The sequence below is a fragment of the Haliotis cracherodii genome, unplaced genomic scaffold (assembly GCF_022045235.1).
Source record: "Haliotis cracherodii isolate W230 unplaced genomic scaffold, xgHalCrac1.p SCAF_19, whole genome shotgun sequence".
Taxonomy (NCBI): Eukaryota; Metazoa; Mollusca; class Gastropoda; order Lepetellida; family Haliotidae; genus Haliotis; species Haliotis cracherodii.
The window spans coordinates 17086728-17111738 of NW_027266274.1; the positions used below are offsets into that span (position 1 = coordinate 17086728).

Consider the following 25011-nt stretch of genomic DNA (forward strand, 5'->3'; position numbering starts at 1 on the left):
ATCTGGGGTGATTTGAAAAATATGGTCACATGGCAAAATAAGACCTTCAAGCTTGCCGACGTCAAGCAGATTGTCTTGAAAGGGATGGGAGAAATTACAGATGTTCGTTGGGCAAACTGTGTCCAACATGTTATCAAAGTTGAGGAAGAGTATTGGAAACAAGACTGTATCCAACCAGATACTGTCCAGCCTGTTGTTGTTCATTTAGGTGACAGCACAGACTCCGAATCTGACGACGAGGGCATTTCGTGGGACCAAGAATAGTGCAATACATATACCATTATTTCACTACGACATGTAATAGTCTGAATTACCACGGATATGAATTCTTACATATTCGTACATATTCTCAATCATTTCTTAAGAATCTTAAACATATCTTATTTGATTCCCAAACATTCTTGTAGTTCATGGGATTCGTGAGAAAAAAATTGTTTATCAAAGAATTTCTAGGAATCGTCTACAAATTTCAGGTTCGTGCTTTGTAGTACATGTTGTAATTGGATCTCTCGTTCTCTTTCATCCGAAACACCCCCGAAAGTCTCGAATCATCTTCGAAAATATTAAAATATTTTCTTCGAAACCATAAAGCAATGATTTGTCTAAATGAATAATTACGTATGATATATTCCACCTAATAACATGATGCATGAAATATAATAACGTGGCAAGGAATGATACATTCAAGTCAATAACACTGACCTGAAAAAGAATGCAAAAATTATTGGATGAATATTATTAAATAACTGCTTGAGACGCCCAACGCTAACACCGTATTTGTGCGTGCGTGATTCCCGTGCAACCTTTCGAGTTGAGTTGATTGGTTAAACTGTGTCACGCAGGGGTTTAGCATTATGCAGATGGCTGTTACAATGAATGCTCGTTCCACCCGTGACAAACAGGTCTGGTTGTTGATGAAACACAGTGATAGCTAAATAGACAGATTTTTTTATTCTTTTTTTGTCTTTAAATGTAATATCCAGTTATGTATGACTGTTTAATAATCTCATACCAACTTTGACTAAAGTAGGTCCAATAGTTTTTCAGATATTGTAGTAAACGTTGGTACCTTAAATTAACTTCCAGACTAAAGTGCAGCCTCCTCTGAGTGACTCATTACTTTACATTGTGTGGCCTCTAACTGTACAGTGTTTCCTTCATCAACAGCTTGTATGCCCCCAAGGCCAGCTGTCATCCATTATTCACACTGACGAGGCTGAGTGTTCAGGGATGCCATATATCCTCAGTTGTATTGTGTCAAGGTCACAGGCAATTTGTAATTGACATAACTACAGTGGACAGTACTGTGGACTGTTTCTGATCGTGTAGCTCAAGGTGACACAACACCTTTTTAGGGACGGTTGGGTTTTTGAGAAAAATAAGTGCTTTATTTCTTTTGAATGTCCCAAGAGTGTGTACCTTTTACACAGACGTATTTTTGTTATATCATATAAGAATTTGTTCCTGTCTGATCAGATTTCCTCTTTTTCCACTGTTTATTATTTCCATGTGATTTTATGTGATTGAAGTTTTGGCAGACTACTAACACTAAAATAGAAAGTCTTATCTTGGAAAGCACTTGTCATATCCAACCTGCTACGTACACTCTGATACTGCCAGACCTCACTCTGACAAATTGTTGTGAGTAATGGATGACCTCCACAGTTGACCTCCACGGAGAGATCTATGTGTACCTATAGATGTTCTAGACCGCCTCCGAGGTCTAGTGGTAGAGCGTTCGCCCGGAGAGCAGAAGGTCCTGAGTTCCATCCCGGGCCGCGTCATACCAAAAGACGTTAAAAGATGATACTTGTTGTTTCCCTTTCTGGCGCTCGGCATTAAGGGGCTAAAATAAGGAATGGTTGGCTCGGAGTCAGTATACTGTGTCTGAGTGGGGTATTCATGTTAAACTGCGGCATGGTATCTCAGTGAGCTAGCACTATAAATCGGCATCAGTCCGGACTAGTACAAGCAGCCAAACACACACGTGCATGCACGTCGCTATATAAGTGCAATAATCTTGGACGAGACGCTAACCCAATTTTTCACCTCACCTACAGAAGTTCTAAATGTAAACTAGAGTTGTGTTCTATGCCAGGCACATGCGTGACCAAATGGATGCAATAGGAGAATAATCACTTTGTTTTTCTTGTATTTAAATTAACTTGATTAAGTACTGTAAATCTTGAAATTAACTAGAGCGTGAATTTACTGCGAAAAATGCAAACGGTCTTTGCTCACATTAATTAACTTCACTGTTATGTCTCCAAATGTCTGTTAACAACAAGACGGCCTCACTGCACACTTCGGATGGTGGAAATACCAATTTTAATATAAACACAAACACGGTTTATTGAGCAGCAGTTTTAAGAAAAACACTTTATTATTTTTACGGATTTGATTGGATTAGATTAAGGTAAGGATATGTTAATTCCACTGGGGATGGGGTGGGGGAGTCATATTGATATCGCATTTTTGGCAAGGGGTCAGCAGTCGTATTAATTTGGAGATGCATTAATTTCCATATTTACAGTATATAGAGGTTGCGCCTGATGCATGACAATAGGAATTGGCAACACTTATATTCACAGAAACAAGCAGTTTTGTTGTTTTGAAAAGGCATTTGATAAATTCCTAATTGTGTTACCTGTGTATCTCTGATACAACACTCAAGGGTGGGCGGCGTGGCATTAAGAATATAATCACAATCTCCACCACCCAATGAAGCAGGACGCGTCACGGACCTTCAGCTGCTACAGTTGTACCACGTAAATCCAAGTAGTGCCCACTCCCTCTGTGGCAGGAAAAGCTTTCAGTTCTCTTGTCGTTCAAGGGGCAGTCGGGTAGCCTAGTGGTTAAAGCATTCGCTCGTCACGCCGAAGACCCAGGTTAGAATCCCGACATGGGTACAAAGTGTGAAGCCCGTTTCTGTTTCCCCCACGTGATATTGCTGGAATATTGCTAAAAGTGGCGTAAAACCATACTCCCTCACTCTGGTCTTTCAAAGAGATTTCACCAGTTTTCCTTGGAACCTGACATGTCGGCTATGCATGTGTCATTAGAAAAGTGTAGACTTCATGGACTAGGTCCAGCATATTTAACAGTTTGATGGTGACAGTATATGCCACTTGACGCTCAGCAGCCCTAGGCCCTTCATAGCTGTTTCCTGATGAATGTTGGTTGTTTAATGCTGCACAATATTCCAGCTATAGGACCGTGGTCGGTAAATAATCGAGTCTGCAATTGGGATACGATGACACGCATCAACCAAGTCAGCAGTCCTGACCACCTGATCCCGTCAAGCATGGTCACCTTTTACAGCAAGCATGGGTTGCTGAAGACTTATTCTACCCCGTATCTTCACGGGTCCCTTACAACAGTTAACAGATAGGCGTGTACATAGCTGTACGGATCATTGTAACGGAGGGTGAAGTGTTATCTCACTGTGGTAATGTCTCCTTTAGTGGACAGGATTAAAATTGCCACAGTAAATCAAAGACCTGGTACTGACAGTATTAAGGCGACCTTACAGTATTAAGGCGACCCAAGTGCCTATCTCTTCTAAAGGCTTTATTGCCCACTTTTTTTGTCTAGTTTATGTTCACTTCTTTGTACAAACAAGATTCTAATGAGCCCCATGGTGGGGGATAGTGAAAACACTGTTTTCTTATTTTGCTTGCGATAGGAAGATTTACAGATTTGAGGAATTTGGATGATGAAACACAATGCAACATATGATTTATTTTACCACAACCGTACAGTCAGACCTACCAACAAGACTTACTATTTTATCAATATTACTAATTTGTTACACAAGTTATACCACATGTTCCTATCTGCCTCGGCTGGGAGGGTGTGTCTCTGCCACCAAGTGACATCCGCTGAACCTTGTACCACATTGGGGTAATAAGTACAGTTGGTCCCCAGTAGGGCTGGGACGAGTCCAAGTTTACTACCCGGGTACCCACCACCCCAATACCCGACCCTACCCTACCCGGGTACCCACCACCCTATTACCCAACCCTACCTGGGTACCCACCTCCCTATTACCCTACCCTACCCGGGTACCCACCTCCCTATTACCCGACCCTACCCGGGTACCCACCACCCTATTACCCGACCCTACCCGGGTACCCACCTCCCTATTACCCGACCCTACCCGGGTACCCACCTCCCTATTACCCGACCCTACCCGGGTACCCACCACGCTGTTACCTGGCCCTACCCGGGTACCCACCCCTCTATTATTCTACCCTACCCGGGTACCCACCACCCTATTACCCGACCCAACCCGGGTACCCACCTCCCTATTACCCGACCCTACCCGGGTACCCACCTCCCTATTACCCGACCCTACCCGGGTACCCACCACCCTATTACCTGACCCTACCCGGGTACCCACCTCCCTATTACCCGACCCTACCCGGATACCCACCTCCCTATTACCCGACCCTACCCGGGTACCCACCACCCTATTACCCGACCCTACCCGGGTACCCACCTCCCTATTACCCGACCCTACCCGGGTACCCACCACCCTATTACCCGACCCTACCCGGGTACCCACCTCCCTATTACCCGACTCTACGCGGGTACCCACCACCCTATTACCCAACCCTGCCCGGGTACCCATTGTAGATATTTAGAGATAGGTACAATCTATCCGATTTGGAAAAACTTGACCATAGCCCTGGCAAAATGTATTTAGATACACGTAAAACGATCTGGTCATGCATACACTGAAGTTTATTGCATGAAGCTATATTTTTGTTCATAATGTGACATATAAAAGTCAGAAGGATTGAGTGCAAGAAAAGGGAACATTAGTGACTTGTAGTGTAACCATAGAGTTTTAGATTATTGTTGTCATTAAACAATATATCACATGACTTACCACGGGTCCGGGTAGTCCTGTGGGTACCCCAGTCCTACAGAAAACCCACCTGACCCGAGTACCCCATGCTTGTCATACATGTATCTGTTTGTTGGTTAATGCCGCACACAGCAACATTTCCTCCATGGAGGTCTACCAAGACTCCGAGAGATGTGATTCCATGATATGCTGAGTGTAGATCTGTATAAGATCAATACTTGTACTTCACTGCACACTGCTAATTATTGTTGACTTGTGTATTGATTCCATTGTGTGCATGCAATTCAATCATCTGCAACTACATTAATGGGGCCTCAAGTTTAGTTTCAGATCGTTAAGGAACGATTCAGCTCTTAGATAAGACAGGATTGTATGTTGCACTGATTGAACAAAGACCTGCAGAGCCAGGGTGCTCATATAGGCATTGAAAAATACTATTCAACAGTTTTCATCCAAACTTGGTACATATATTAATAAAGGGCTGAATTAAATTCCTATTTCCATGGCAACAAGTTTTCACTGTTCATAGTGGTGTGGATCATATCTCTAAAACATATAGGTATTCTTTCTTGACACTTTCAAGACCAGTTTGTCAAATGTTGCCTTTTGCTACTTGGGGGTTTAATATTTTTTTCGTTTCTGTGGCACCAAGACTTTATCTCTGTTCATGGTGTACTTGACATGGAAATACAAAGTTCCGAATCCCAATTCCATGGTATTGTTTTGATGGCTCAATAACTACTCTTGTGTATGGACAGACAGATAGGTAGCAAGTTTCTTACCAAGTTAGACTTAACGCAACAGTCAGATGATTTGTTTTTTCAAATGTGAGGGCCGGGGGCTTTGTCTGATGCCTTGTTTTTATAGTCAACATTAACTTCCATGTTATTCACTAGCGTATTCGACGCAATAAGCGCCCAGGGCGCTCTCGAAATTAGAAAGAGGGGGCTCTTATTAGAATATAATTTTGGTGAAAGAGTTGAAAGATCGTACATTTTGTGGTTTAGACTGACAGCCCGAAGTGATACAAAAGAAAAGTCTGTGTGTGTTAGACAAGCCAGATATATTTTTCCAGAATTTAATTTCCCGTAATTAAGGGTGCATATAACACACGAAGGGTGCTAATTGGGTTTGTTCACTAGCCAATATATTAGCAAATATGGCCATGGTACTTATTAGAGTGGGGCACTTATTACGTCGAATACGAATATGAACAAACACAAATCTAATCTGCCCCGTGGAGGGGGATAGGATGACGTTTTTTGTCTTGTTATTCACCCTGGGTTCAGTATTTTGTTGTGATGTGACCTTGACTTTCCTCCCAGACATCTATAATGCATTAACCATCCACGGCTTGGTGGAGGAACTGGTGCTCCCAGACTCGGTGCTCAAAGTAAATCAGTTCTGGAAGACTACAGCGTACAAGATTGCAGGGCTGGTCTTCACTCTGGACGACATTGAACATGGGGTGCTCCGAGGTAGGTCTTCACTCTGGACGACATTGAACATGGGGTGCTCCGAGGTAGGTCTTCACTCTGGACGACTTTGAACATGGTGTGCTCCGAGGTAGGCCTCACTCTGGACGACATTGAACATGGGGTGCTCAGAGGTAGGTCTTGACTCTGGATGACATTGAACATGGGGTGCTCCGAGGTAGGTCTTGACTCTGGACGAGATTGAACATGGGGTGCTCAGAGGTAGGTCTTGACTCTGGATGACATTGAACATGGGGTGCTCAGAGGTAGGTCTTGACTCTGGACGACATTGAACATGGGGTGCTCAGAGGTAGGTCTTGACTCTGTACGACATTGAGCATGGGGTGCTCCGAGGTAGGTCTTCACACTGGACGACATTGAACAAGGTGCTCAGAGGTAGATCTTCACACTGGACGACATTGAGCATGGGGTGCTCCGAGGTAGGTCTTGACTCTGGACGACATTGAACATGGGGTGCTCAGAGGTAGGTCTTGACTCTGGACGACACTGAACATGGGGTGCTCAGAGGTAGGTCTTGACTCTGTACGACATTGAGCATGGGGTGCTCCGAGGTAGGTCTTCACACTGGACGACGTTGAACAAGGTGCTCAGAGGTAGATCTTCACACTGGACGACATTGAGCATGGGGTGCTCCGAGGTAGGTCTTGACTCTGGACGACATTGAACATGGGGTGCTCCGAGGTAGGTCTTCACTCTGGATGACATTGAGCAAGGTGCTCAGAGGTAGGTCTTCACACTGGATGACATTAAACAAGATGCCCCGAGGTAGATCTCCACACTGGATGACATTAAACAAGGTGCCCCGAGGTAGATCTCCACACTGGATGACATTAAATAAGGTGCCCCGAGGTAGATCTCCACACTGGATGACATTAAACAAGGTGCCCCGAGGTAGGTCTTCAATCTGGATGTCATTAAACAAGGTGCCCTGAGGTAGATCTTCACACTGGATGTCATTGAGCAAGGTGCTCCGAGGTAGGTCTTCACACTGGATGACATTAAACAAGGTGCTCCGAGGTAGGTCTTCACTCTGGATGACATTGAGCAAGGTGCTCAGAAGTAGGTCTTCACTCTGGATGACATTGAGCAAGGTGCTCAGAAGTAGGTCTTCACTCTGGATGACATTGAGCAAGGTGCTCCGAGGTAGGTCTTCACACTGGATGACATTGAGCAAGGTCCCCCGAGGTAGATCTTCACACTTTGACTGGCTGGAAATGGCGGTAGTGCTCGTTTCCAGAGCAGATCTAAAAAAATGTAAATGTTTCTTCGCCAAAATTGGCACATAATTAGGTCTTGTGGTACCTATTGATAGATTAGGAATTTTGGAAAATATATTTTTGAAAGTTTCCATTGCAACAGTTTTGACTGGCTGGAAATTTCAGTTGTGTTTTCAGTAGAAATTTCAGAATTTAAAAACTGAACAATATTTCATCAGCAAATTCAGCACACAGATAGGTCTAGCCGTGAACTGGTGTCTTTTGATAATTTTTTACTTTTGAAAAAATTATTATTTAAGTTTACATGTCAACAATGTATAAATATATATATAACTAGCTGACATATTCCTAAAAATATTTACTATTGTGGGGGATATCAATGCCTTTGTCCTCTTGATTCTAGTGTGAATGAATGATGCAATGGTTGATTTGTTGCCAGGGAACAGGGCGCATCCTGCTTCCATAGACCCACAGTTTGGTCCGAAGGATCCCCGGTTGAAGTACACAATGCTGACCCCTGACCCTCGGATACACTTTGCCTTAGTCTGTGGGGCCAAGGTAGGTAACTCTTAGTCACTGGGGCCAGGGTAGGAAACTCTTAGTCTGTGGGGCCACGGTAGGTAACTCTTAGTCACTGGGGCCAGGGTAGGTAACTCTTAGTCTGTGGGGCCCAAGGTAGGAAACTCTTAGTCTGTGGGGCCATCAATGAGAGGAACCTAATTCCTGCATGACTTTGTTGACCTGCTGGAGTGGGGTGACTTTCACAGATAGCTTGCCCTGACAGACTGGGTGACTTGAGTTTAACTCATGGGTCCATTAACATGCTGGTCTATTGGCCCATGGTCAGTTAAAATTATGAAAGTCTTTGCTGAAACATATGTTTAATGTTTTTAATTGGACAGTGCTCGTGAATCATGTTATTTCCATGAGAAAATATTTAGGGGCGATGTGGTCGTGTTAATGGTTAGCTCAAAGATAATCTTAGTAGCATGACACAACTGGCGGCCATTTTGTAATGTTCTGTCCATAAACATCTTTATTAGCTCAGAAAATTACAATGAAATATGGTAAATAGAAGCCAAAATTTAGGGGTGTTAGGGGTGAGGAGTCCTATAGTTATGGAGCCCAGTGGGTAATTCAGTTGTGTCCTCATTTAGTTTGGGGACAGTTAGTTTGGGTGAGTGAGTGAGTGAGTGAGTCAAGATTTAAAGTCACATGGGCAATATTTCAGCCATATAGTGACTAAATCCAGTTATACAGTAATAATACAAAGCACTAGACTATCACAGATGTAGATTCTAAACTAGCATGTTACCATGAGAATGTGACTATTCTGAACAATACATTGTAAAAATGGGCTAGAGATCACCAGCAACCAAAGTTAGGACACCATACTAGGGACCATGGGGACTTACGGTACATCTGCTTCCTGCATGGTACCCCAGCAGGATTTACACCATCCCTCTGGCCACTGGTGATTGTTAGACATTTGAAGCCAAAGTATTTAAAAAACAACACGCATTCGATGATTAAAATCCAGGAAAATGAAACATACTTTGAAGGAAGTAGTACTTACGCACCCTCTCAGGGGAACAATTATTTTACGATACTTCAACCCCCTTACAGCCACAAACAATCACAGTTATCGAATCATTCTACCCAATTAAAATCACATACTTTTTACGATACATTTAATCAGAATCCGAGAATTAAATGAGAACTTACATTAATAAAATCCTTTATGGATGAAACCTGGAAATAATTATCCCTTGTGATTTGGAGAAGGGCCAGTAACTTTTGAAAGTAGCAAGCCCTGCTGGGTGCAAACAATTTGTTGTTTAATCTACCCATCACTGTGGTGTTGCAGTCTTGCCCAGCCATCCAGGTCTACACCGAGGACAACCTGGAGCAAGCGCTGGAGGGGGCGTGCAGGAACTTCTGTAAACAGGAAGTGTCCATGTTCACGGAGAGTAACGAGATCTGGTTGTCCAAGTTGTTCCAATGGTATCGAGAGGACTTCGGCAAGATCGATACGGATGTCATCAGGTAGGGTGAAGGGGCTTGTGTTCTGGAGTTGGCGGAGGACCTACTGGTCTGTAGTCCCAGGGTCTTGATGGGTGCAGTACATGGATAGGTGCGGTAGCTGGTTGCAGTAGATGGGTGGGTGCAGCAGATGGGTGAGTAGTAGATGGGTGCAGTAGATGGGTGCAGTACATGGTTAGGAGCAGTAGCTGGTTGCAATAGCTGGTTGCAGTAGATGGGTGGGTGCAGCAGATGGGTGCAGTAGATGGGTGCAGCAGGTGGGAGCAGCAGGTGGGTGCAGCAGATGGGAGCAGCAGGTGGGTGCAGCAGATGGGAGCAGCAGGTGGGTGCAGCAGATGGGTGCAGCAGATGGGTGCAGCAGGTGGGTGCAGCAGATGGGTGCAGCAGATGGGTGCAGCAGGTGGGTGCAGCAGATGGGTGCAGTACATATTTGCAGTAGATGGGTGCACTCGATGGGTGCAACAGATGGGAGCAGTAGTTGGGTACAGTACATAGGTGCAGCAGATGGGTGCAGTACATAGGTGCAGCAGATGGGTGCAGTACATAGGTGCAGCAGGTGGGTGCAGTAGATTGATGCAATAGCTGGTTGCAGTAGATGGGTGGGTGCAGCAGGTGGGTGCACTAGATGGGTGCAGCAGATGGGAGCAGTATATGGGTGCAGCAGATGGGTGCAGCAGATGGGTGCGCAGATGGGCGCAGCAGATGGGTGCAGCAGATGGGTGCAGCAGGTGGGTGCAGCAGGTGGGTGCAGCAGATGGGCGCAGCAGATGGGCGCAGCAGGTGGGCGCAGCAGGTGGGTGCAGCAGATGGGTGCAGCAGATGGGTGCAGCAGATGGGCGCAGCAGATGGGTGCAGCAGGTGGGTGCAGCAGATGGGCGCAGCAGATGGGTGCAGCAGATGGGTGCAGCAGGTGGGTGCAGCAGATGGGCGCAGCAGATGGGTGCAGCAGATGGGTGCAGCAGGTGGGTGCAGCAGATGGGTGCAGTAGATGGGCGCAGCAGGTGGGTGCAGCAGGTGGGTGCACTAGATGGGTGCAGTAGATGGGAGCAGCAGGTGGGTGCAGCAGATGGGCGCAGCAGGTGGGTGCAACAGGTGGGTGCAGTAGATGGGTGCAGTAGATGGGTGCAGCAGGTGGGTGCAACAGGTGGGTGCAACAGATGGGTGCAGCAGATGGGCGCAGCAGGTGGGCGCAGCAGGTGGGTGCACTAGATGGGTGCAGAAGATGGGTGCAGCAGATGGGTGCAGCAGATGGGTGCAGCAGATGGGCGCAGCAGGTGGGTGCAGCAGATGGGTGCACTAGATGGGTGCAGAAGATGGGTGCAGCAGATGGGTGCAGCAGATGGGTGCAGCAGATGGGCGCAGCAGATGGGTGCAGCAGGTGGGTGCAGCAGATGGGTGCAGTAGATGGGCGCAGCAGATGGGTGCAGCAGGTGGGTGCAGCAGATGGGCGCAGCAGATGGGTGCAGCAGATGGGTGCAGCAGGTGGGTGCAGCAGATGGGCGCAGCAGATGGGTGCAGCAGGTGGGTGCAGCAGATGGGCGCAGCAGGTGGGTGCAACAGGTGGGTGCAGTAGATGGGTGCAGTAGATGGGTGCAGCAGGTGGGTGCAACAGGTGGGTGCAACAGATGGGTGCAGCAGATGGGCGCAGCAGGTGGGCGCAGCAGGTGGGTGCACTAGATGGGTGCAGAAGATGGGTGCAGCAGATGGGTGCAGCAGATGGGTGCAGCAGATGGGTGCAGCAGGTGGGTGCAGCAGATGGGCGCAGCAGGTGGGTGCAACAGGTGGGTGCAGTAGATGGGTGCAGTAGATGGGTGCAGCAGGTGGGTGCAACAGGTGGGTGCAACAGATGGGTGCAGCAGATGGGCGCAGCAGGTGGGCGCAGCAGGTGGGTGCACTAGATGGGTGCAGAAGATGGGTGCAGCAGATGGGTGCAGCAGATGGGTGCAGCAGATGGGCGCAGCAGGTGGGTGCAGCAGATGGGTGCAGTAGATGGGCGCAGCAGGTGGGTGCAGCAGGTGGGTGCAGCAGGTGGGTGCAACAGATGGGTGCAGTAGATGGGTGCAGTAGATGGGTGCAGCAGGTGGGTGCAACAGATGGGTGCAGCAGATGGGCGCAGCAGGTGGGCGCAGCAGGTGGGTGCACTAGATGGGTGCAGAAGATGGGTGCAGCAGATGGGTGCAGCAGATGGGTGCAGCAGATGGGCGCAGCAGGTGGGTGCAGCAGATGGGTGCAGTAGATGGGCGCAGCAGGTGGGTGCAGCAGGTGGGTGCAGCAGGTGGGTGCAACAGATGGGTGCACTAGATGGGTGCAGAAGATGGGTGCAGCAGATGGGCGCAGCAGATGGGTGCAGCAGGTGGGTGCAGCAGATGGGTGCAGCAGATTGGCGCAGCAGGTGGGTGCAGCAGATGGGTGCAGCAGGTGGGTGCAGCAGGTGGGTGCACTAGATGGGTGCAGCAGGTGGGTGCACTAGATGGGTGCAGTAGATGGGTGCAGTAGATGGGAGCAGCAGGTGGGTGCAGTAGATGGGTGGGTGCAGTAGGTGAGTGGATGCAGAAGGTGGGTGGTTGCAGTAGATGGGTGGGTGCAGTAGATGGGTGGATGCAGTAGGTGGGTGCAGCAGGTGGGTGCAGTAGGTGGGTGGGTGCAGTAGGTGAGTGGATGCAGAAGGTGGGTGGTTGCAGTAGATGGGTGGGTGCAGCAGGTGGGTGCAGTAGGTGGATGGGTGCAGTAGGTGGGTGCAGTTGATAGGTGGGTGCAGTAGGTGGGTGGGTGCAGTAGATGGGTGGGTGCAGTAGATGGGTGGATGCAGTAGGTGGGTGCAGCAGGTGGGTGCAGTAGGTGGGTGGGTGCAGTAGGTGAGTGGATGCAGAAGGTGGGTGGTTGCAGTAGATGGGTGGGTGCAGTAGATGGGTGGGTGCAGTAGGTGGGTGCAGCAGGTGGGTGCAGTAGGTGGATGGGTGCAGTAGGTGGGTGGGTGCAGTAGATGGGTGGATGCAGAAGGTGGATGGTTGCAGTAGGTGGGTGGGTGCAGTAGATGGGTGGGTGCAGTAGGTGGGTGGGTGCAGTAGGTGGGTGGATGCTGAAGGTGGGTGGTTGCAGTAGGTGGGTGGATGCTGAAGGTGGGTGGTTGCAGTAGATGGGTGGGTGCAGTAGATGGGTGGGTGCAGTAGGTGGGTGCAGCAGGTGGGTGGGTGCAGAAGGTGGGTGGGTGCAGTAGGTGGGTGGGTGCAGTAGGTGGGTGGATGCAGAAGGTGGGTGGTTGCAGTAGGTGGGTGGGTGCAGTAGATGGGTGGGTGCAGTAGGTGGGTGGGTGCATTAGGTGGGTGGGTGCAGTAGGTGGGTGGGTGCAGTAGATGGGTGGGTGCAGTAGGTGGGTGCAGCAGGTGGGTGGATGCAGAAGGTGGGTGGGTGCAGTAGGTGGGTGGGTGCAGAAGGTGGGTGGGTGCAGTAGGTGGGTGGGTGCAGTAGGTGGGTGGGTGCAGAAGGTGGGTGCAGTAGGTGGGTGGGTGCAGTAGATGGGTGGGTGCAGTAGGTGGGTGGGTGCAGTAGGTGGGTGGATGCTGAAGGTGGGTGGTTGCAGTAGGTGGGTGGATGCAGAAGGTGGGTGGTTGCAGTAGATGGGTGGGTGCAGTAGATGGGTGGGTGCAGTAGGTGGGTGCAGCAGGTGGGTGCAGTAGGTGGGTGGGTGCAGAAGGTGGGTGGGTGCAGTAGGTGGGTGGGTGCAGTAGATGGGTGGGTGCAGTAGGTGGGTGGATGCAGTAGGTGGGTGGATGCAGAAGGTGGGTGGGTGCAGCAGGTGGGTGGGTGCAGTAGATGGGTGGGTGCAGCGGGTGGGTGCAGTAGGTGGGTGGGTGCAGTAGATGGGTGAGCCTATTTCTGGATTATCCCGCGTGTATCCTTCTTAGAGGGTGATCCTATGTGTATTTTCCTTGTAGATGGGTGATCCTATGTGTATTCCCCTTGTAGATGGGTGATCCTATGTGTATTCCTGTTGTAGATGGGTGATCCTATGTGTATTCCTCTTGTAGGTGGGTAATCCTATGTGTATTCCTGTTGTAGATGGGTGATCCTATGTGTATTCCTGTTGTAGATGGGTGATCCTATGTGTATTCCTCTTGTAGATGGGTGATCCTATGTATATTCCTCTTGTAGATGGGTGATCCTATGTGTATTCCTCTTGTAGATGGGTGATCCTATGTGTATTCTCCTTGTAGATGGGTGATCCTATGTGTATTCCTCTTGTAGATGGGTGATCCTATGTGTATTCCCCTTGTAGATGGGTGATCCTATGTGTATTCCCCTTGTAGGTGGGTAATCCTATGTGTATTCCTCTTGTAGATGGGTGATCCTATGTGTATTCCACTTGTAGATGGGTGATCCTATGTGTATTCCCCTTGTAGATGGGTGATCCTATGTGTATTCCTGTTGTAGATGGGTGATCCTATGTGTATTCCTCTTGTAGATGGGTGATCCTATGTGTATTCCTCTTGTAGATGGGTGATCCTATGTGTATTCCTGTTGTAGATGGGTGATCCTATGTGTATTCCTCTTGTAGGTGGGTGATCCTATGTGTATTCCTCTTGTAGATGGGTGATCCTATGTGTATTCCCCTTGTAGATGGGTGATCCTATGTGTATTCCTGTTGTAGATGGGTGATCCTATGTGTATTCCACTTGTAGATGGGTGATCCTATGTGTATTCCCCTTGTAGATGGGTGATCCTATGTGTATTCCTGTTGTAGATGGGTGATCCTATGTGTATTCCTCTTGTAGATGGGTGATCCTATGTGTATTCCTCTTGTAGATGGGTGATCCTATGTGTATTCCTGTTGTAGATGGGTGATCCTATGTGTATTCCTCTTGTAGGTGGGTGATCCTATGTGTATTCCTCTTGTAGATGGGTGATCCTATGTGTATTCCTCTTGTAGATGGGTGATCCTATGTGTATTCCTCTTGTAGATGGGTGATCCTATGTGTATTCCTGTTGTAGATGGGTGATCCTATGTGTATTCCTCTTGTAGATGGGTGATCCTATGTGTATTCCTCTTGTAGATGGGTGATCCTATGTGTATTCCCCTTGTAGATGGGTGATCCTATGTGTATTCCCCTTGTAGGTGGGTAATCCTATGTGTATTCCTCTTGTAGATGGGTGATCCTATGTGTATTCCACTTGTAGATGGGTGATCCTATGTGTATTCCCCTTGTAGATGGGTGATCCTATGTGTATTCCTGTTGTAGATGGGTGATCCTATGTGTATTCCTCTTGTAGATGGGTGATCCTATGTGTATTCCTCTTGTAGATGGGTGATCCTATGTGTATTCCTGTTGTAGATGGGTGATCCTATGTGTATTCCTCTTGTAGGTGGGTGATCCTATGTGTATTCCTCTTGTAGATGGGTGATCCTATGTGTATTCCCCTTGTAGATGGGTGATCCTATGTGTATTCCCGTTGTAGATGGGTGATCCTATGTGTATTCCCGTTGTAGATGGGTGATCCTATGTGTATTCCTCTTGTAGATGGGTGATCCTATGTGTATTCCTCTTGTAGATGGGTGATCCTATGTGTATTCCTCTTGTAGATGGGTGATCTTATGTGTATTCCTCTTGTAGATGGGTGATCCTATGTGTATTCCTCTTGTAGATGGGTGATCCTATGTGTATTCCTCTTGTAGATGGGTGATCTTATGTGTATTCCTCTTGTAGATGGGTGATCCTATGTGTATTCCTCTTGTAGATGGGTGATCTTATGTGTATTCCTCTTGTAGATGGGTGATCTTATGTGTATTCCTCTTGTAGATGGGTGATCTTATGTGTATTCCTCTTGTAGATGGGTGATCCTATGTGTATTCCTCTTGTAGATGGGTGATCCTATGTGTATTCCCCTTGTAGATGGGTGATCCTATGTGTATTCCTCTTGTAGATGGGTGATCTTATGTGTATTCCTCTTGTAGATGGGTGATCCTATGTGTATTCCTCTTGTAGATGGGTGATCCTATGTGTATTCCTCTTGTAGATGGGTGATCTTATGTGTATTCCTCTTGTAGATGGGTGATCTTATGTGTATTCCTCTTGTAGATGGGTGATCTTATGTGTATTCCCCTTGTAGATGGGTGATCCTATGTGTATTCCTCTTGTAGATGGGTGATCTTATGTGTATTCCTCTTGTAGATGGGTGATCTTATGTGTATTCCTCTTGTAGATGGGTGATCCTATGTGTATTCCTCTTGTAGATGGGTGATCCTATGTGTATTCCTCTTGTAGATGGGTGATCCTATGTGTATTCCTCTTGTAGATGGGTGATCCTATGTGTATTCCTCTTGTAGATGGGTGATCCTATGTGTATTCCTCTTGTAGGTGGGTGATCCTATGTGTATTCCTCTTGTAGATGGGTGATCCTATGTGTATTCCTCTTGTAGATGGGTGATCCTATGTGTATTCCTCTTGTAGATGGGTGATCCTATGTGTATTCTCCTTGTAGATGGGTGATCCTATGTGTATTCCTCTTGTAGATGGGTGATCCTATGTGTATTCCTCTTGTAGATGGGTGATCCTATGTGTATTCCTCTTGTAGATGGGTGATCCTATGTGTATTCCTCTTGTAGATGGGTGATCCTATGTGTATTCCTCTTGTAGATGGGTGATCCTATGTGTATTCCCCTTGTAGATGGGTGATCCTATGTGTATTCCTCTTGTAGATGGGTGATCCTATGTGTATTCCCCTTGTAGATGGGTGATCCTATGTGTATTCCTCTTGTAGATGGGTGATCCTATGTGTATTCCTCTTGTAGATGGGTGATCCTATGTGTATTCCCCTTGTAGATGGGTGATCCTATGTGTATTCCCCTTGTAGATGGGTGATCCTATGTGTATTCCTCTTGTAGATGGGTGATCCTATGTGTATTCCCCTTGTAGATGGGTGATCCTATGTGTATTCCCCTTGTAGATGGGTGATCCTATGTGTATTCCTCTTGTAGATGGGTGATCCTATGTGTATTCCTCTTGTAGATGGGTGATCCTATGTGTATTCCCCTTGTAGATGGGTGATCCTATGTGTATTCCCCTTGTAGATGGGTGATCCTATGTGTATTCCTCTTGTAGATGGGTGATCCTATGTGTATTCCCCTTGTAGATGGGTGATCCTATGTGTATTCCCCTTGTAGATGGGTGATCTTATGTGTATTCCTCTTGTAGATGGGTGATCTTATGTGTATTCCTCTTGTAGATGGGTGATCTTATGTGTATTCCTCTTGTAGATGGGTGATCCTATGTGTATTCCTCTTGTAGATGGGTGATCCTATGTGTATTCCCCTTGTAGATGGGTGATCCTATGTGTATTCCTCTTGTAGATGGGTGATCTTATGTGTATTCCTCTTGTAGATGGGTGATCCTATGTGTATTCCTCTTGTAGATGGGTGATCCTATGTGTATTCCTCTTGTAGATGGGTGATCTTATGTGTATTCCTCTTGTAGATGGGTGATCTTATGTGTATTCCTCTTGTAGATGGGTGATCTTATGTGTATTCCCCTTGTAGATGGGTGATCCTATGTGTATTCCTCTTGTAGATGGGTGATCTTATGTGTATTCCTCTTGTAGATGGGTGATCTTATGTGTATTCCTCTTGTAGATGGGTGATCCTATGTGTATTCCTCTTGTAGATGGGTGATCCTATGTGTATTCCTCTTGTAGATGGGTGATCCTATGTGTATTCCTCTTGTAGATGGGTGATCCTATGTGTATTCCTCTTGTAGATGGGTGATCCTATGTGTATTCCTCTTGTAGGTGGGTGATCCTATGTGTATTCCTCTTGTAGATGGGTGATCCTATGTGTATTCCTCTTGTAGATGGGTGATCCTATGTGTATTCCTCTTGTAGATGGGTGATCCTATGTGTATTCTCCTTGTAGATGGGTGATCCTATGTGTATTCCTCTTGTAGATGGGTGATCCTATGTGTATTCCTCTTGTAGATGGGTGATCCTATGTGTATTCCTCTTGTAGATGGGTGATCCTATGTGTATTCCTCTTGTAGATGGGTGATCCTATGTGTATTCCCCTTGTAGATGGGTGATCCTATGTGTATTCCTCTTGTAGATGGGTGATGCTATGTGTATTCCCCTTGTAGATGGGTGATCCTATGTGTATTCCTCTTGTAGATGGGTGATCCTATGTGTATTCCTCTTGTAGATGGGTGATCCTATGTGTATTCCCCTTGTAGATGGGTGATCCTATGTGTATTCCCCTTGTAGATGGGTGATCCTATGTGTATTCCTCTTGTAGATGGGTGATCCTATGTGTATTCCCCTTGTAGATGGGTGATCCTATGTGTATTCCCCTTGTAGATGGGTGATCCTATGTGTATTCCTCTTGTAGATGGGTGATCCTATGTGTATTCCTCTTGTAGATGGGTGATCCTATGTGTATTCCCCTTGTAGATGGGTGATCCTATGTGTATTCCCCTTGTAGATGGGTGATCCTATGTGTATTCCTCTTGTAGATGGGTGATCCTATGTGTATTCCCCTTGTAGATGGGTGATCCTATGTGTATTCCCCTTGTAGATGGGTGATCCTATGTGTATTCCTCTTGTAGATGGGTGATCCTATGTGTATTCCTCTTGTAGATGGGTGATCCTATGTGTATTCCCCTTGTAGATGGGTGATCCTATGTGTATTCCCCTTGTAGATGGGTGATCCTATGTGTATTCCTCTTGTAGGTGGGTGATCCTATGTGTATTCCCCTTGTAGATGGGTGATCCTATGTGTATTCCCCTTGTAGATGGGTGATCCTATGTGTATTCCTCTTGTAGGTGGGTGATCCTATGTGTATTCCCCTTGTAGATGGGTGATCCTATGTGTATTCCCCTTGTAGATGGGTGATCCTATGTGTATTCCTCTTGTAGGTGGGTGATCCTATGTGTATTCCCCTTGTAGATGGGTGATCCTATGTGTATTCCTCTTGTAGATGGGTGATCCTATGTGTATTCCCCTTGTAGATGGGTGATCCTATGTGTATTCCCCTTGTAGATGGGTGATCCTATGTGTATTCCCCTTGTAGATGGGTGATCCTATGTGTATTCCTCTTGTAGATGGGTGATCCTATGTGTATTCCTCTTGTAGATGGGTGATCCTATGTGTATTCCTCTTGTAGATGGGTGATCCTATGTGTATTCCTCTTGTAGATGGGTGATCCTATGTGTATTCCCCTTGTAGATGGGTGATCCTATGTGTATTCCTCTTGTAGATGGGTGATCCTATGTGTATTCCTCTTGTAGATGGGTGATCCTATGTGTATTCCTCTTGTAGGTGGGTGATCCTATGTGTATTCCTCTTGTAGATGGGTGATCCTATGTGTATTCCTCTTTTAGATGGGTGATCCTATGTGTATTCCCCTTGTAGATGGGTGATCCTATGTGTATTCCTCTTGTAGATGGGTGATCCTATGTGTATTCCTCTTGTAGATGGGTGATCCTATGTGTATTCCTCTTGTAGGTGGGTGATCCTATGTGTATTCCCCTTGTAGATGGGTGATCCTATGTGTATTCCTCTTGTAGATGGGTGATCCTATGTGTATTCCCCTTGTAGATGGGTGATCCTATGTGTATTCCTCTTGTAGATGGGTGATCCCATGTGTATTCCTGTTGTAGATGGGTGATCCTATGTGTATTCCTCTTGTAGATGGGTGATCCTATGTGTATTCCCCTTGTAGATGGGTGATCCTATGTGTATTCCTCTTGTAGATGGGTGATCCTATGTGTATTCCTCTTGTAGATGGGTGATCCTATGTGTATTCCTCTTGTAGATGGGTGATCCTATGTGTATTCCCCTTGTAGATGGGTGATCCTATGTGTATTCCTCTTGTAGATGGGTGATCCTATGTGTATTCCTCTTGTAGATGGGTGATCCTATGTGTATTCCTCTTGTAGATGGGTGATCCTATGTGTATTCCTCTTGTAGATGGGTGATCCTATGTGTATTCCTCTTGTAGATGGGTGATCCTATGTGTATTCCTCTTGTAGATGGGTGATCCTATGTGTATTCCTCTTGTAGATGGGTGATCCTATGTGTATTCCTCTTGTAGATGGGTGATCCTATGTGTATTCCCCTTGTAGATGGGTGATCCTATGTGTATTCCCCTTGTAGATGGGTGATCCTATGTGTATTCCTGTTGTAGATGGGTGATCCTATGTGTATTCCCCTTGTAGATGGGTGATCCTATGTGTATTCCCCTTGTAGATGGGTGATCCTATGTGTATTCCCCTTGTAGATGGGTGATCCTATGTGTATTCCCCTTGTAGATGGGTGATCCTATGTGTATTCCTCTTGTAGATGGGTGATCCTATGTGTATTCCCCTTGTAGATGGGTGATCCTATGTGTATTCCCCTTGTAGATGGGTGATCCTATGTGTATTCCCCTTGTAGATGGGTGATCCTATGTGTATTCCCCTTGTAGATGGGTGATCCTATGTGTATTCCTCTTGTAGATGGGTGATCCTATGTGTATTCCCCTTGTAGATGGGTGATCCTATGTGTATTCCTCTTGTAGATGGGTGATCCTATGTGTATTCCTCTTGTAGATGGGTGATCCTATGTGTATTCCTCTTGTAGATGGGTGATCCTATGTGTATTCCTCTTGTAGATGGGTGATCCTATGTGTATTCCTCTTGTAGATGGGTGATCCTATGTGTATTCCTCTTGTAGATGGGTGATCCTATGTGTATTCCTCTTGTAGATGGGTGATCCTATGTGTATTCCTCTTGTAGATGGGTGATCCTATGTGTATTCCCCTTGTAGATGGGTGATCCTATGTGTATTCCCCTTGTAGATGGGTGATCCTATGTGTATTCCTGTTGTAGATGGGTGATCCTATGTGTATTCCCCTTGTAGATGGGTGATCCTATGTGTATTCCCCTTGTAGGTGGGTGATCCTATGTGTATTCCCCTTGTAGATGGGTGATCCCATGTGTATTCCTGTTGTAGATGGGTGATCCTATGTGTATTCCTCTTGTAGATGGGTGATCCTATGTGTATTCCCCTTGTAGGTGGGTGATCCTATGTGTATTCCCCTTGTAGATGGGTGATCCTATGTGTATTCCCCTTGTAGGTGGGTGATCCTATGTGTATTCCTCTTGTAGATGGGTGATCCTATGTGTATTCCTCTTGTAGATGGGTGATCCTATGTGTATTCCCCTTGTAGGTGGGTGATCCTATGTGTATTCCCCTTGTAGATGGGTGATCCTATGTGTATTCCCCTTGTAGGTGGGTGATCCTATGTGTATTCCTCTTGTAGATGGGTGATCCTATGTGTATTCCTCTTGTAGATGGGTGATCCTATGTGTATTCCTCTTGTAGATGGGTGATCCTATGTGTATTCCTCTTGTAGATGGGTGATCCTATGTGTATTCCTCTTGTAGATGGGTGATCCCTCACCTGGAGCCAGGCATCCAAGACCGGGCCAACATCCTGCTCCTGAAGCTGGAGACGCAAGGAACAGTTGCTGTCAAGTTCAATGAATATGATTGGTCACTCAACAAGTCATGATAGTACAACATATCTGATTGGTTTCTATGTCTGCAATTTATCCCAACCTAGTATGTTTTAATGTCAGCAATATCTGTGATTTCTGCCTACAGCTGCCTTTGCATAAATTCCTGTAACCATGGCAACATGTCTTTTGTATCAATACCTGACCTTGAGGGGGGAACCGAAGAGTTCAGATTGTTCTGAGCCCAATAGGTCAGAGTAGTTGCCAAGGTGACAGACCTGTTTTGTGGCTGTGATCGATGTGCTTGCATGATGCACTTATTGTACGCATAGCCTTGCATTGTTTGCAGTGACTGTGCAATGCATCATCTCTTTACATCTGGTTTCCATGGAGACCCCTGCTGCCAAGGTCCAAGGTCAAGGTCAAAGTCACGGTCTTGAGGTGGAACAATTTCATTAAAACATTTGTTTGTCAAAAAGTATTTAAGGCTTTTATCCTCAAGCTGATGATAACTATACCTTCCTTTTAAGATGGGGGCCCAGTTTTGAAAAGGTTTTTGTCATGTGTATCTCCACCACCATTACCAACCAAACACTCGTCACCATCCACAGCCCCCATCACTACCCACACCACTACTATCGAGAAAACACACCAGGGCATTACAACCACACCTAGTCACCCTATTAACCTCCGCAATCAGCAGCACCCCCACCCCCACCCCCATAGTCACCTCCGCAATCAGTCATCCTCTCACCCCCTCCTCCTCTCCCAGCCAGCCACACCCCGACCCAAACCCCATAGTCACCTCCGCAATCAGCCGCACCCCCACGCCCATAGTCACCTCCGCAATCAGCCGCACCCCCACCCCCACCCCCATAGTCACCTCCGCAATCAGCCGCACCCCCACCCCCATAGTCACCTCCGCAATCAGTCGCACCCCCACCCCCACCCCCATAGTCACCTCCACAATCAGCCGCACCCCCACCCCTATAGTCACCTCCGCAATCAGCCGCACCCCCACCCCCACCCCCATAGTCACCTCCGCAATCAGCCCCACCCCCACACCCACCCCCATAGTCACCTCGGCAATCAGCCGCACCCCCACCCATACCCCCATAGTCACCTCTGCAATCAGCCGCACCCCCACCTCCATAGTCACCTCTGCAATCAGCCATCCTCTCACCCCCTCCTCCTCTCCCAGCCAGCCACACCCCGACCCAAACCCCATAGTCACCTCCGCAATCAGCCGCACCCCCACCCCCATAGTCACCTCCGCAATCAGCCGCACCCCCACCCCCACCCCCATAGTCACCTCCGCAATCAGCCCCACCCCCACACCCACCCCCATAGTCACCTCGGCAATCAGCCGCACCCCCACGCCCATAGTCACCTCCGCAATCAGCCGCACCCCCACCCCCACCCCCACCCCCATAGTCACCTCCGCAATCAGCCGCACCCCCACCCCCATAGTCACCTCCGCAATCAGCCGCACCCCCACCCCCACCCCCATAGTCACCTCCACAATCAGCCGCACCCCCACCCCCATAGTCACCTCCGCAATCAGCCGCACCCCCACCCCCATAGTCACCTCCGCAATCAGCCCCACCCCCACACCCACCCCCATAGTCACCTCAGCAATCAGCCGCACCCCCAACCCCATAGTCACCTCGGCAATCAGCCCCACCCCCATCCCCACCCCCACCCCCATAGTCACCTCGGCAATCAGCCGCACCCCCACCCATACCCCCATAGTCACCTCCGCAATCAGCCGCACCCCCACCCCCATAGTCACCTCCGCAATCAGCCGCACCCCCACCCCCACCCCCATAGTCACCTTGGCAATCAGCCCCACCCCCACACCCACCCCCACCCCCATAGTCACCTCGGCAATCAGCCGCACCCCCACCCCCATAGTCACCTCCGCAATCAGCCGCACCCCCACCCCCACCCCCATAGTCACCTCGGCAATCAGCCCCACCCCCACCCCCACCCCCATAGTCACCTCTGCAATCAGCCCCACCCCCACACCCACCCCCATAGTCACCTCGGCAATCAGCCGCACCCCCACCCCCATAGTCACCTCCGCAATCAACCGCACCCCCACCCCCACCCCCATAGTCACCTTGGCAATCAGCCCCACCCCCACCCCCACCCCCATAGTCACCTCCGCAATCAGCCGCACCCCCACCTCCATAGTCACCTCCGCAATCAGCCGCACCCCCACCCCCCACCCCCATAGTCACCTCCACAATCAGCCGCACCCCCACCCCCATAGTCACCTCCGCAATCAGCCGCACCCCCACCCCCACCCCCATAGTCACCTCCGCAATCAGCCCCACCCCCACCCCCACCCCCATAGTCACCTCGGCAATCGGCCGCACCCCCACCCCCATAGTCACCTCGGCAATCAGCCCCACCCCCACCCCCACCCCCACCCCCATAGTCACCTCGGCAATCAGCCGCACCCCCACCCATACCCCCATAGTCACCTCCGCAATCAGCCACACCCCCACCCCCATAGTCACCTCTGCAATCAGCCGCACCCCCACCCCCACCCCCATAGTCACCTTGGCAATCAGCCCCACCCCCACACCCACCCCCACCCCCATAGTCACCTCGGCAATCAGCCGCACCCCCACCCCCATAGTCACCTCCGCAATCAACCGCACCCCCACCCCCACCCCCATAGTCACCTCGGCAATCAGACCCACCCCCACCCCCACCCCCATAGTCACCTCTGCAATCAGCCCCACCCCCACACCCACCCCCATAGTCACCTCGGCAATCAGCCGCACCCCCACCCATACCCCCATAGTCACCTCTGCAATCAGCCGCACCCCCACCTCCATAGTCACCTCTGCAATCAGCCATCCTCTCTCCCCCTCCTCCTCTCCCAGCCAGCCACACCCCGACCCAACCCCCATAGTCACCTCCGTAATCCCCACCCACAAGTGTAGCTGTGCAACATCAGATTACATGAGGACATGGAGGAGACAGGGAAGAGATGTAGATCACACAGAAAGCATGTACTGGTCCCCTTTGAAGAGTCCAGGTCTGAGATTCTGAAATTCTGAGTCAGACGTTTCGTGCCTCCAGGTACTTGGCTTCACATGTTTGTGTATGTTTATGATATTTATCATCTTCGGCATATCTTTCAAATGTTATCTGTGTGATTACTGTTGATCATATACACCTTTGCATTTTCACTTTAGTGGAACTACTAGAAGAAAAAAATCAATTTATTGTTGAAAAATATATGTTAAAAAATAATATCGTTTGAAATTCAATATACCCTGGAACCTGTCTATATGTTGTATGTAGTGAGCAATCCCTGGAGGCAGCAAGACACGTATGCACCTACAGGTCAATGGCGACACCTACTTTCGTCCATCAGATGTTGCAACTACAGCCTGAGGCGACTATGCTTGTCATAAGAGGCTTGTCAGGCTCACTGATGCATGTCATTGATCCCAATTACATGGATTGATGCCCATGATGTCAATCACAGGATTGTCTGGTCCAGACTTGATTATTTGCAGACTGCTGTCATATAGCTGGAATATTGCGGAGTGTGGCGTTAAACAACAAACTACAGCCTGGTTGATGTGTTTGTTTCTGGCCACACCTACTTTCCTCCTTCAGAGGTTGCAACTACAACATGATCGATGTGTTTGTTTCTGACCACACCTTGGACTGTCGGGTAACCCAGTGGTTAAAGCGTTCACTCGTCACTCCGAAGACCTGGCTTCGATTCCTGCCATGGGTACTATGTGTGAAGCCCATTTCTGGTGTCCCCTGCCGTGATATTTCTAAAAGCGGTGTAAGATCATACTCACTCACCAGCCAGACCAACTTTTCTCCCTCATTAATGAAGGTTTCTGGGCTCCTTTCTGTGATATTTTAAA

The 25011-nt window shown here is 48.1% G+C and overlaps 2 protein-coding genes across 2 annotated transcripts in view; both read left to right on the plus strand.

Moving 5' to 3' along the window:
- LOC139467160 (uncharacterized) overlaps window positions 1-22042 on the plus strand; it is a 38322-nt gene extending 16280 nt beyond the window's left edge. The window contains exons 3-6 of the mRNA XM_071248880.1: window positions 6199-6351; window positions 8026-8144; window positions 9454-9632; window positions 21036-22042. Coding sequence (XP_071104981.1) covers window positions 6199-6351; window positions 8026-8144; window positions 9454-9632; window positions 21036-21162 — 578 coding nt within the window. The 3' untranslated portion in view covers window positions 21163-22042. The remainder of the gene's footprint in view (window positions 1-6198; window positions 6352-8025; window positions 8145-9453; window positions 9633-21035) is intronic.
- LOC139466617 (mucin-2-like) lies at window positions 21494-24172 on the plus strand. Its single transcript, XM_071248204.1, has 4 exons — window positions 21494-21521; window positions 21659-21911; window positions 21948-23265; window positions 23303-24172. The coding sequence occupies exons 1-4, from the start codon at window positions 21494-21496 to the stop codon at window positions 24170-24172; spliced, it is 2469 nt and encodes an 822-aa protein (XP_071104305.1).
- Window positions 24173-25011: the final 839 nt, after the last annotated feature.

Bases quoted from the DNA above. Each gene is read 5' to 3' on its own strand.
- LOC139466617 (XM_071248204.1), top strand. From the start codon at position 21,494: ATGGAGACCCCTGCTGCCAAGGTCCAAG. The intron at 21,522-21,658 runs GTCAAGGTCAAA...AGTTTTGAAAAG, and splicing joins CCCTGCTGCCAAGGTCCAAG to GTTTTTGTCATGTGTATCTC. The intron at 21,912-21,947 runs CTCCGCAATCAG...GCCCATAGTCAC, and splicing joins GACCCAAACCCCATAGTCAC to CTCCGCAATCAGCCGCACCC.